Genomic DNA, 13,864 nt, shown 5'->3' on the forward strand with positions numbered 1-13,864 from the left:
GCAGAGCTGATAGTGGTAAATACAGCCTGAAGTGATCTAAGAAATACTGCAGTAACAGAGTGGACCCACCATCCTGGGATGTGACCATGGCTTTCAGGAGGGCTCAACCCTAGAGGACATAAGGCCCCATGCACTGCAGGTGCTCAGAGAACACTGGATGATTTACTTTGCCTCACAGAGCAGGAAGAGGAAAATAAAAATCAGATTCAATTTGCTCTAGGTGAGCCGTTCTTTCTTCTCTTTTATTTTTCTCTCTCTTTCTTTTCACTTTAAAAATATGTGAAATCCCTAGATAATAGCAAAGAGTTTAATAAAGTCTGAATTATGTGACAGTGTTCAATATTTATATGAAACTTGAAGGCAGCTGAAGCTGACACTGGTGAAGTAGCAATTTAAACAATCAAACCCCCCCCAAAACTCAATAGTTTTGAAGGAAATCTTTCTTATTTTTTTGATTATTGCACACAGGAATTCTGCATTAATTACCTGTTATCTGAGTGAATTTAATTCTATACATCCTTTTGAGAATCACGAATATACTGGCTCATGCTTGTGAGACATTCTTGTTAGGAAGATTTTAAAGCTAGATGACGGCAAGAAGTAGAAAGGGAAATAAGGCAAAGGCAGAGAGAAGCACGTCAAAGCCACAAGAAAGGTGAGGGAAGTCATGCCTAGGACCTTGCTACTCAAAGTTCTTCCACGGACTGGATATCGCTTGGGAGCTGGTTAGAGATGGAGAATTTCAGGTCCCACCCAGATCTATTCAATCAAAATCTGTACTTTAATAAGATCCCCAGGCAGTTCCTATGCAGAATTAAGTGTGAGAAGCACAGCTTTGCTTTCCTGTGCTGGCTCTTTAATGTCAAATGGAGGTGATATGGTGAGAGAAATGCATGCCTCTCTGAGCTTCATTTCCTAAACTGTGAAATGCAGATGACAATTTCTGTATGCTAAGTTTGTTCTGAGAACTAAGTGAGTTACTGAATAGCACCTTTCCAAAGTCTTGGCATAGAGGAAGTAGATGTTCATTAGGATTTTTTGTCTGTTTGCTTGTTTTTAAAATATTTGACAGCGGTATTTTCTTAATTCCAGGTTTAACAGATATATTCTTTTAGAACATTCTTAGCTGTTGAATTTTTTTAAAAAAGACTTATTTTTCTTAAGCAAACAAATTCTTGACACAAACAGGAAACTGATATTATATTCTTTAAATTTATGATGTTACAAAATACATAAGATAGCATATACATGCAAAAAAGAAATTTCATATACACAAATAATCGATTCCTTTGTCCTACCTTTAATTGGAGATGTTATGAAAGGTCTTTGGCTAATTTAAAATCCTTAAAATACTCAACTCTCATGTCTAGAGGCAAGAATGTGATTAAACTGAAAAGCAAGCCATCTGTACAGGTGGCCTGTCTAGGTGTTATAATTTCAAGTTACTTAATATTAGCACAGATAAAAGAAGAGGAAAAGAGAGCTTTCTGGGCGAGGCAGAAGCTGCAGACAAAGAGTAAATGATTCTAACACTTTTTTTTGGGAGTCTTCAGGACTTTCTATACAGATGATCATGCTGTGTGCAAACAGGGACAATTTGACTTTCTCCTTTCCCATTTGGATGCCTTTTACTTCTTTCTCTTGTCTTATTGCTCTGAATAGAACTTCTAGTGCTATGTTGAATACAAGTGGTGAAAATGGGCATCCTCGTCTTCTTCCAACCTGGGAGGAAAAACTTTCAACTTTTCCTCATTAAGTATGATGTTAGCTCTGGGTTTGACACAGATGGTCTTTACTGTGTTATGTTCCTTCCATATTTAGCTTGTTGAGTTTTATTATGAAGGGATGTTGAATTTTATGGAATGCTTTTTCAGCATCTATTATGAATTTAGTCGAGCTGCAGATACAAAATCAATATACAAAAATCAGCAGCATTTCTATATGCCAATAGCAAACAATCTGAAGAAGAAATTAAGAAAGCAATTTCATTGATAAGACAGCTGTGAAAAAAATACTTAATAATAAACTTAACCGAGGAGGTAAAAGACCTCAGCAATGAAAACTATAAAACACTGATGAAAAAATGGAAGAAGACACAAATAAATGGAATGATATTCCATGTTCATGGATTGGAAGAATACTGTTAAAACATCCATAATACCCAAAGTGATTTACAGATTCAATGCAATCCCTAGCACAATATCAATGTCATTCTTCACAGAAACAGAAAAAAAAAATCTTAAAATTCATATGGAAAGGCAAAAGACCCTGGATACCTAAAACAAACACAGCTGGGGGCATCACACTGCTTGACTTCAAATATACAACAAAGCTACGGTAACCAAAACAGCATGGTAGTGACATAAAAACAGATACACATACAAATGGAATGTAACAGAGAACCCAGAAATTAATCCATGCACTTACAGCAACTGATTTTTGACAAAAGCTCCAAGAACACACACTGGAAAAAGGACAGTCTCTTCAATAAATGGTGCTGAGAAAATTAGGTAACCACATGAAAAAGAATGAAATTGGACTTCTCTCACCATATATTACAAATATCAACTCTAAATGAATTAAAGACTTAAATGTAAAACCCCAAAACATAAAACTACTAGAAGAAAACATAAGACAAACATTTTATAAAATTGGACTGAGCAAAGATATTTTGAATAAGACTTCAAAGGCATAGGCAACGAAAGCAAAAACAGATATTACTTTGAATTACATCAAACTATAAAGCTTTGTATATCAAAGGAAACAATCAATAAAGTGAAGAGACAACCTATATAATTGGAGAAAGTATTTGTAAATTACACATCTGATAAGGCATTAATATTCATGATATACAGGGAACTCAAACAACTCAATATAAACAATATGACTTAAAAGAAGCAATAGAGCTGAAGAGACATTTCTCAAAAAAAGACATATAAACACCCAATAAATCTATGGGAAAAAAAATGCTCAACATCACTAATCATCAAGGAAATGTAACCAAAATGACAATGAGTTTTCACTTTCCCCCAGTTAAGACAAAAAATAACAAATGCTGGCCAGGATGCAGAGAAAAGGGGACCCTTATACACTGATGATGGGAATGTAAATGAGTTGCTGTTATGGGAAACAGTATGGAGGTGTCCCTAAAATTGAAAATAGGACTACCATTTGATATAGCAATCCTATTACTGAGTATATATCCAAAGGGAATGAGATCTGTATGCTGAAGAAACTTCTGCACATCCATGATTATTGCAGTGCTATTCACAACAGCCAAGATATGGAATCAACCTAAATGCCCATTTAATGTTCATGGATAAAGAAAATATCATATATATAAATACTATTCAGCCACAAAACAGTGGAATCCTGTCATTTGCAGTAACATGGATGAACCTGGAGGACATTATATCAAGTGAAACAAGCCAGGCACAGAGGCAAATATCACATGATCTCACTCATACGTGGAATCTAAAAAAGTTGATTTCATGGAAGTGGGAGTAGAATGGTGGTTACCAGAAGCTGGGAGTGAAGTGGGGGGTACTGGGAGAAGATGTTCATTAGGCACAAAGTTACAATTGGGCAGGAAGAGTAAGTTTTGGTGTCTTATTTATATAGCAGGATGAATTACAGCAAATACCAATGTATTGTATACTTCAAGATCACTAGAAGAATTTGAATGTTGTCACCACGAAGAAATGATAAATGTTTAAAGTGATGGATATGGTAATTATACCAATTTTATCATTATACTATGTATACATTCACTGAAATATTATAGGCCAGATGCGGTGGCTCATGCCTATAATCCCAGCACTTTGGGAGGCTGAGGTGGGCAGATCACATGAGGTCAGGAGTTCAAGACCAGCCTGGCCAACATGGTAAAACTCTGTCTCTGCTAAAACAAAAATTAGCTGGGCATGGTGGTGGGCACTTGTAATCCTAGCTACTCAGGAGTCTGAGGCAGGAGAATCACTTGAACCCAGGAAGCGGAAGTCGCAGTGAGCCGAGATCGCACCATTGCACTCCAGCCTGGGCAACAATGCGAGACTCAGTCTCAAAAAAAGAAGAAGAAAAAGAAACATTACACTGCACCACATAAACGTGGACAATTATTATGTATAAACTATACAATATAAAAAAATTGAATTTAATAGAAGCAAATAATATTTGCACCAACATAAAAAGATAAAACAATATGTGGGCTGGGTGTGGTGGCCCATGCCTATAATTTCAACACTTTGGGAGGCTGAGGTGGGTGGATCACCTGAGGTAAGGTGTTCGAGACCAGCCTGCCCAACATGACAAAACCCCGCTCTACTAAAAATACAAAAATTAGCCAGGCGTGGTGGCAGGAACCTGTAATCCCAGCTACTCGGGAGGCTGAGGCAGGGAGGTGGAGGTTGCAATGAGCCGAGATCGCGTCATTGTACTCCCTTGGGCAACAAGAGCGAAACTCCATCTCAAAAAAAAAAAAAAAAAAAAAAAAAAAAAAAAAAAAAAAAAAAAAAAAAAAAAAAAAAAGATGAAGAAGATATATGAGTAATGCATAAAGTGCTTAAAAAGAAATTAGGTACATAATACTGCCACGCACGCTACTGGGAAGAGAAACCCAAACAAAAAGTGTCAGGTTTAACTGCAGATCCAAAAAGTACTTGCCAAAATTAAAGTTATGGCTTTGCCTTTCTTCTGTTTTTTAGGCAAAAGAAAGAAAAGTTCACTGAAGATTTTTTGTTATTGTTGTTAAGACGGCTTTGTTATTCTGTGTCTCTAGAATAAAAAGTAAGATCTTGTTCTGTTTCTCCACTCCCTAACATCTTCTTCCAACCTTAAAAAAAGAGTCTGTATTAGAGTGAGTCTCAAATTGGATTCTTCTGTATATGTGGCTAGAAATTCACTAAGAAAACACACTGCCTTTTAATATTCTTGAGATGTCCCAGTGAGACAAGACTAAGAAGCCCAATTTAAAGGGGCCTAAAACAGTACCTGTTGAGACCCTTGGGAGGCCAGGATCCAGAGTCAACCTGGCCTAAGAGAAGCTGCGCTGCTGAAGGCAGCTCCCTAGGAGCTGATGGCTGAGAACTCACTGACAAGCTGGGAATGAAATGGCAGCAGTGAGATGGGCCCGGGGAGGAGGGTGAGCGTTTACCATGCAGCATCTCTGCCTGCTCTGCTACCAGCTGCGTGTGCAGTTGCTCAGGCAGCTGCCTCAGCCTGGAATACCCTCATCTACCTCCTCCAAACAGACTCTTCTTTCACTGACCTGCTCTGTGTCACCCCTGCGTACCCAGCCCCACTACTCCCTCCACTCTGACTTCCGTACAGCACAGTGATAATGGCTACAGGCCAGTTCATCTCCCGGGTAGGACTGTGAACTCCTTAGGGTTAGAGGTTATTTCTTACCCATGTGACCCCTTTGTGACTTATCACACAGCATGGCACACAGTAAACCCAATGAATCATTCATTTCTTTTTAAAATGTGGGGACAAAATAAGCCACTGCTACAGGGACTTTCCAATCTGAAGAACTATAAGCAAACGGATTTAGAAACACTGCCAGGTAAAAGGCACAGGAAGCAGAGGCCCCTGCTTGCAGTGATTTTCCATCTTCACCTACATAGCTCATTCTACAGTCTGTCACTCAAACCTTGTGCACAAAGCAACACAGGGAAATAGAGTGAAGGCATCAGCATCTGAGTACTGCGTTATCATTTAGAGCCCGGGTGGAATCCTGGCTCCATTTCCCAGCTCTATGACTCTGGGCAAGTCAATTCCTCTCTCTGAGCTTTTAGGTCCTCCTCTGAAAATGGCAACAACATATACAGCCGTTAGAAATAATAATCACAGTAATCATTAAATCTACAAAGATCAATGGAAAGTGTTACAATAGCAAGTAAATAAGGTAGAATACAAAAGTCTAGACATTTAAATTGAAACAATATGAAAAGATATCTGTACCTGAATAATAACTGGTAGGCAACATGCAAATAAGAATTATATTACCAAGTGGAACTATGAGGAGTTTTCTCAAACCCATCTTCATTATACTCTATCATATTTCCAATTAAAAAAGGAAAATTGGGGAGAGGTCTTATATGGCTGACATGGATATTAGGCATAGGAAAGACCTTTGTAAACTTCGAGGATGTGCATAATTCATCTGTGGTTGCTCTTTTTCTTATCAATACCACTGTACCTGAATGAAAATTTCTTTCTAAAAGTCCTTTCTAAAAGTAGCATCCTTCTAGGCTTATAAAGCCTGTATACTTTGAGTCCTAAAACAAGGCAGAGTTTTTTTTTTTTCTTTTTTAAAAAGAACATATACACTCACACTAGGAATTTCCATACTTAATCGATAGAGTTAATGTGCTGGAGATGAGAATACCTTATCTTGTAGGAAGCTCAGATCAGTTTCTGCCCTGACAGAATGATTATTATTTCTAATGGCTATGAAGGAGGCAAGAGAAAACAATGCTCGCCGTGGCAAGCAGGACCTGGAGCCGGTGGGGTCAGCACAGAGCTAAGAACACCACGTCTCTAGGTGCAGAGCCGCTCTTTGCCCATGCAGGTCCTCAGTTCTTCCTTCAGAAAACACCTAAAAATGTGACTTAGTCTTGGAAGCCTCATACATAAGGATACTGAGAGCAATTCTAAGATTCTGAGGAAAGCCATTTAATGAAGAAGGCCATTTAATAATACTATTCTAGTCTTACCCCTTGTCCACACTGGCGTGGACCGCTGCAACAACACCTTCCAGAACCTTCAGTGGGTCCCTTGGCCCACCAAGGTCGGCACTGCCTCCACTGTGAAAAGAGAGAGAAACTGATTCAGAAAAGGATCACGCAAGTCTCAGAAATAAACTTGGTATTCACATATTCAAATGAACCTGGTTGGATTTTGGCATAGTATACCGCCTACCCATAGTCATTTGTGCTATGTCATTATTTACAAATGTACCAAGCCCTACACTAGGTGCTAATGAAACATTTTCTGCTCTTAAGGAGCTCAGTCTAATATATGCACCTTTTCCTATCAAGAGAATAACACAATCTACTTGCACTGTGTCATTCAAAAAATATTCATTGAACATTAAATGAATGAGCTAGTTTAAGTATTAAATGTAACAATGATTTAAATCCTCCAGTTGAAGTTTTTTAAAAAAGTACTAATATTTATTTGCTACTAATAAGTGCCAGGCATTGCTAAAAAGTTTACATGTATTTTGCCACGTATTAAACGCAAGACCCTATGAGACAAGTACTATTATTATGCCCATTTTACAGATGTTATGTGTAGAACCTAGTGAATCCTGAAAATGCAATAAAGGAAAAAAAATATTTTAGATAAGTTTTTCAAATAATTTAATGATATAAATGAACTACTAGATTTGGTTACTTTCATGTACCTACTAAATTTTATTAACTTCCTAAAAGGTAAATGTTATAAATACTGTCAATAAAAATTTCTTTCCCTTAGAAACAGAGGCAGCTGAATTCCTTAAGTTCCCTTTTCCTTCCATTGCTTGAAGATTTAATTCACATTTACTGAATGTCTTCTGTGTACCAAGTATATCATTTACTGCATCAGAACCAAATCTTTAGCAGTAGAATTGGATGCAGGGAAAGGGAAGTATAATTTATGTCAAAAAATTATAAATGTAAAACTATTTCATCATATTTTAATTATTCATTAAACTGGGCAATTTTTAAGAAATAAACGAAATTCATCAAAAACTAATTTTCCAAATGCATATTTTTGTGAGCTCCCTATAAAACTTGGTTTAACAAATAATAAAAATAGCATTAGGAGAAATACCTAACATAGATGAGGGGGGTGATGGATGCAGCAAACCACCATGGCACATGTATACCTGTGTAACAAGCCTGCACGTTCCACACATGTACCCCAGAACTTGAAGTATAATAAAAAAAGAAATAATAAAAAGATAAAGAGAATCCAAAAGGTACAAAATGTGGCCAAAACATATCTGTCATCATTTGAAAGGGGACACTGGTTCTTATAACAGACATCTAAAACTCATAATAAGCAAACAATAAAATAAAGCTTTATTAATTTGAAATGTGTTCTTTTACAAAATGTTATAAAATTCTATATATCTCCCTATATATAAAATTGATAGATACCTCAGAGCATTAAGGTAAAAACTGTATGAGGCTAGGGTAATTAGACTGATAAAGGCTCATTTGATTTCAGTTCAGCTGCAGAAAACTGACATGCATTTAATCAAAAAGTTCCTCAAGAGCAATACAGAATTAAAAAGAATGCTTAAAAGGAGAATAAATTAAACATAACTAAATCTTTTAGCCTAATTGCATTATTCACAGAAAGTAGTTGATGCCTCATTATTTTCTTAGCTTCACTTTTCCCTCTTTTCTAATCCTCTTGGATACATTCCTACAAAGGTACCCGAATATTGACACAAAGCAAGAATTTCTCAATTGTCGGTTCTGTGCCATTAATTGCAGGTAAATAATGTCTAAAGACACTTTGCAGATGTCTAACATCATCAGTATATGATTAACCTTGCCTTGTGTTTTTCAAAAGAACCTTCTGGGAACCATTTTCCCACTACTACAAAGAATGAGAATTAGAAATGGTAAAATCTGAAAAACCATATTGAAGTCCCAGGACAGTCTGAAACTTACTTACCTGTGTCAAATGCCATTTTGGCCTTTCCCTTATTTCAAGAGAAGACTGTAAAAGGGGGTCCAACCAGAAATAACGTAGCTTCTTTTTTTTTTTTTTTTTTTTGCCGGAGTTTTGCTCTTGTTACCCAGGCTGGAGTGCAATGGCGCGATCTTGGCTCACCACAACCTCCACCTCCTGGGTTCAGGCAATTCTCCTGCCTCAGCCTCCTGAGTAGCTGGGATTACAGGCACGCGCCATCATGCCCAGCTAATGTTTTTGTATTTTTAGTAGAGACGGGGTTTCACCATGTTTACCAGGATGGTCTCGATCTCTTGACCTCGTGATCCACCCGCCTTGGCCTCCCAAAGTGCTGGGATTACAACGTAGCCTCTTAAGATGTCATACACAATACCAACAATGAGACATTTCATGGTCTCCATTCCGAAGACATAAGACTATGAGAACTCTAAAAATAATCTCTCACTTTTGTAAAGTCCTTCAAAATTTATAAGTGATTTATTTATACATAATGATAGTTTAGCAACCATTAGCAGGCACCATTACTGACAAAGTGTCACCTGAGGTTTTCCGCAATGACTACTTTCTAGCTTACCTCAATGCGGAAATTATTTTCATTATTGCACTCTGCACTATATCCTTGGGAGAGATGTCAAGAGGGCCAACTGCCACCTCTAGCAGCTGCTGAATCATTCCTAGAGGCTGACCATCTAAACAAATAGCCATGGCTTGATCACGAAGTTTCTCTTTTTCTGACCGGGACAGATCATAGAGGTAACCGTATTTTTGCAGGGTTTCCTGTAAAGATGTGGTAATCAACACTTAAGTAATAAACAGAAATTAAATGTATCCACATGCACAAAGTGAAACATAGTTAGATCCTAGAACCAAATACATGACAAGCAGCAACACCATACCACAGAGCAAGTATTAGTTAGTTACTAAGAGCTTAGGCTCCAGAATCACCCATGTTTGAGGGCAAATTCTGGCTTTACTATTCATTGGTTAGTGGGCCTTTGTGATCTCCAATTTCAACATCTATAAAATGAGGATGAGGAAAATAGGATTGTGTGAATAGAGGATATTTCAAACATTAACTGAGATCACATAAAAGTTAGTTCTTCAGCACTCCAGGAATAAAGTAATGCTCAAAAGTATGAGCTTTTCTATTATTATTACTAATGCACTACAATCACATAATATTCATAATCTACTGAGCTACAACTATGTAATCCCAGGTATTATACATATGATATCTAAATTAATACTTGTAGTAACCCTGCAAGAATTTTTAGTTTCATGGTATAAAAAAGGAAACTAAAGACCAAAGAGATTAAGTAACATGACCAAAGTCACATGGTTACCAATTAGCAGAGCTTAGAACCCAAAAGTCTATTCCCCTGCCCTAGGCCACACTGCCTGCCTCTCTTTGATAATTTCTGTAAAAACAAATGTTATAACAAATAATTTAGGAAACAAGAGGCAAGCTACTGTTTTCTGGCATACCAAATACAGTCACTTAATAACAATTTCCAGATTCTTTATAGTTTCCTTTGTCATCCTGCATATACTGTTTTGTCTTTCAAACCAACCATGAGAGAAATCTGAATATTAATTGAATATCTGATATTAAAGAATGTCTATTAATTTCTTTGCTAGTGATCATGTTCTAGTGGTTAAAGTATCTTTTAAAGACTGACAGGGAAGTATTTATGAATAAAATGAAAATACAATTGTGATTTGCTTCACAATCCACAAGAGCAAGGGAAGGGAAGGCAGTGGGATGCATGAAGACTGGGCACGTTTTGGTAACTGCTGAAGCTGGGAGTTGGGCACATAAAGTATCATGTTACTATTCTGCGCACTGTGAAAGTCTCTATTTCAGAAAAATCCCTATGAGTTAAGCAGGGCAATTCCTAGTATCCTCACCTAAGAGAAGAGGGAACTGAGGCTCTGTAGGATGAAGGCCTTTAACTTTTATTAAATTAACCTTCGTGAGGATATAAGATTTTTTTAATGGGTATATAATTAAGGAAGTTAAAATGAAGGTCTGAACTATAAAAGGGAAAATGCATGGGGTTGGAGGTTATTCCCAGCTTTTGCTATAAAAGTTGCCTTAATAAAATTTAAAAATGTCTAATTTAAGAACCTCAAGAGTTTCCTATTATAGACCATCCAAAGTCTGACTGAGTGGTACTCACAAGTAGCTATATGGTATTTTATATCATATCTTAGATGAAACAAACATGTTTTTATCAATAAGCTCTTTGAATCCCCATAAACTATTCTAGGCAATGAAAGATAATATTTGTGGCTGGGCATGGTGGCTCACACCTGGAAGGCCAAGGTGGGTGCATAGCTTGAGCCCAGGACTTTGAGACCAGTCTGGACAACACGACAAAACTCTGTCTCTACAAAAAATACAAAAAATTAGTTAGGTGTGGTGGTATACACCTGTAGTCCCAGCCACTCAGGAGGCTGAGGTGGGAGTATTACTTGAGCCCAGGAGGTAGAGGCTGCAGTGAGTGAGCCAAGATTGTGCCACTGTACTCCAGCCTGGGAAACAAAGTGAGACCCTGCCTCGAAAAAACAAGGGAAAGGGAAAGGGAAAGGAGGAAGGAGGGAGAGATGGAGGGAGGGAGGGAAAGAAGGAAAGAAGTGGGGAGAGAGAGAGAGAGAAAGAAGGAAGGAAGGAAGGAAGGAAGGAAGGAGGGAGGGAGGGAGGGAAGGAAGGAGAAAAGAAAGAAAGAAAGAAAGAAAGAAAGAAAGAAAGAAAGAAAGAAAGAAAGAAAGAAAGAAAGAAAGAAAGAGAAAGAAAGAAAGAAAGAAAAAGGGAGGGACGGAGGGAGGGAGGGAGGGAGGGAGGGAGGAAGGAAGAAAGGAAGGAAGGAAGGAAGAGAGACAATACTTGTTTCAAAGAGAGTAATGACAAATTACTCTGGGTTTTAAAAAGTATATTAAAAATAATATGAATTTAAAAATAATTTTAAATGTGTTCATTTAAAAAATAAGTACTTAAAAATTTACACTAATAAGTATAAGTCACTTTTCCTTGAAGATTCTAATTTTACTCTAGTTCTCATAATTATGAACTGTAGTACTGTAAATGTCAGTAGGATAAAATCAAGATTGGTAAAGCCAATTTGTTCCCTGCAAAAGCTTCTACATTGTTCATATCATTATTTAACATTACTCATTAGACAGATAAATAGGCACTCCCAAACACAAAATGAAATAACATTTCTATCAAACTTTTTCTTCCCATTATCTTTTCAATGAGGGCTTTGCATTTATGTCATGTACAAATTTTGAAGTCTCCCATTTGCTCATCATCTGAACTCACCACTGACTGATCCTTCTAGTCATTCTACAAGGCAAGAATGCAATTCAATAAATGTGTAAGGTTTAAGAAAAATGAAAGAGGAGGTTAACGGCCACTTATAAGGTTCATTTACCATAGTATTAAAGGGCAAATGGAATATTATTCATATATCTAAGCACTGTTTTCACTTATAAATCCTAAGCACCGTTTCCAGTTATAGAAACTATTATCTCAACTCCCACAATTGTTAGAATATAGAACAAAATCTCTCAGGGTCTCAGAGAGCTTCTGGTTTCATCGTCCAGTCCTAACACGTGGGTCTTCAAACCTCATCACGGGCAGGGGAGCCCAAACTTTATGGTGGTGTTTCTGAGACACCAAGGAACTAGAAACCAACTAGGAACAATTTTAGTAGTCAAAAAATTCCTCTTAATGAAGTTATATTTTATTTTGGAAACATGCAACATAAAAACAGGATAAGGGTACACATTTAACAAAAAGCAGGGTCTAGTAAGAGGCTATTTCTGATTTTTTCTGAAAATTAGGGGGAAAAACAAAACCAAAATTTTATTTTTTATTTATTTTTTCTACCAGCTAGAAGTAAAGCCTGAGAACCACCGTCTTCTCATTTCTTAATTTTAGAGGCCACTCCCCCAACTCCAGGCAGCTATCCAGTGTTCAACTCCTGCTACCATCTCCACTTCTACCGTCTCACCTGCTTCCTCCATCTCCCCACATCAACTGTACCGAGTGGCTTAAAATCGTTTTGAAAGAAGTAGAAACTGAACAGACAATCAGGTAATAAGAGGTTAACCAATAAAGGCTTGAGAACCATTTTCAAGGATATCTGCAAGTCTGAAAACCCTATCAAAACTACTAATGTAACTGTAGAGGAAAAATGAAAGAATATACTAATACAGAGCGAGCATCCAGAAGTTTCCATTTCTTTACCTGCTCACTATTCTTCAGAGAAACGATGAAACTATGACTCAGGGTTTCCAGGTGAGCAAGTGACTGCTCCAGATGACTCAAAGTATCTGCATAGGTAACTTTAGAATCCACAGCTTCTCGAGTTTCATCTTCTAAGTTTCTTTTCCTTGGCTTCTCAATAAAATGTTTGACTGTCTTAATAGCCTTTCTAGTTATCTCTTTACGGACTTCCACAGACAGCTTAAAAAAAGAATTAAATAATAGTGAGACAAAAGAACATTGCATTATTACATATTGCATATTCAGTGTTAATGAGTTAGTGAAATTTTTGTATATATGATTTTAACCAATAAATAGCACTTTTATACTAGTTTTTCTTCTGTGAAGAAAACAAAATTAAACTACTAATTAAGATTTTTTAAAAATGTTAATATCCAAAGCAGGTACAGTGATGAAGCTAGTATTCACACTGACTGCTGCAAAAATGAGGAGTCATTTCTAGAACCGTATTCCCGGTTCTGTTCACTTATTATAAGGAAAAAAGTCAAAAGAAGGAAAGAAATACAGGCATAAAGATTTTAACTGGAATAAGACTATCAATATAACCTCTAAAGTAATCTAATTGATAGAAGAAATGATAATTAGTTTATAATAAATAACTGACTAGAATATTGTATAGTCATTAAAATCAGAACTATAAAAACTAATGCATTTTGGAATATGTTTGTCATAGAATGTTAAATCTTAGAAATCAGGACATAAAACTCTCTAGATAATGTTTACATTAAACTTTAAACTATATCTGCACATCCAATATATGTATTTTATATTTTTTCTATTTTATGTATATATACACACATACAACCTGTGTGTGTGTGTGTGTGTGTGTGTGTGTGTGTGTGTGTGTGTGTGTGTATAAATATATCTGTGTATATACAGGTT

The 13,864-nt window shown here is 36.7% G+C and overlaps 1 protein-coding gene across 2 annotated transcripts in view; it reads right to left on the minus strand.

Annotated features, from left to right (window-relative positions):
* The window catches only part of NBAS (NBAS subunit of NRZ tethering complex), a 381,587-nt gene that overhangs the window by 56,902 nt on the left and 310,821 nt on the right, over positions 1–13,864 (minus strand). For both annotated transcript variants that reach the window (XM_017526040.2, XM_017526057.2), the window contains 3 exons: positions 12,944–13,162; positions 9,266–9,468; positions 6,717–6,806 (listed from right to left, as the gene is read on the minus strand). In XM_017526040.2, the coding sequence (XP_017381529.1) occupies positions 6,717–6,806; positions 9,266–9,468; positions 12,944–13,162 (512 nt within the window). The remainder of the gene's footprint in view (positions 1–6,716; positions 6,807–9,265; positions 9,469–12,943; positions 13,163–13,864) is intronic.

Source organism: Cebus imitator, unplaced genomic scaffold (genome assembly GCF_001604975.1).
Source record: "Cebus imitator isolate Cc_AM_T3 unplaced genomic scaffold, Cebus_imitator-1.0 Scaffold1, whole genome shotgun sequence".
Taxonomy (NCBI): domain Eukaryota; kingdom Metazoa; phylum Chordata; class Mammalia; order Primates; family Cebidae; genus Cebus; species Cebus imitator.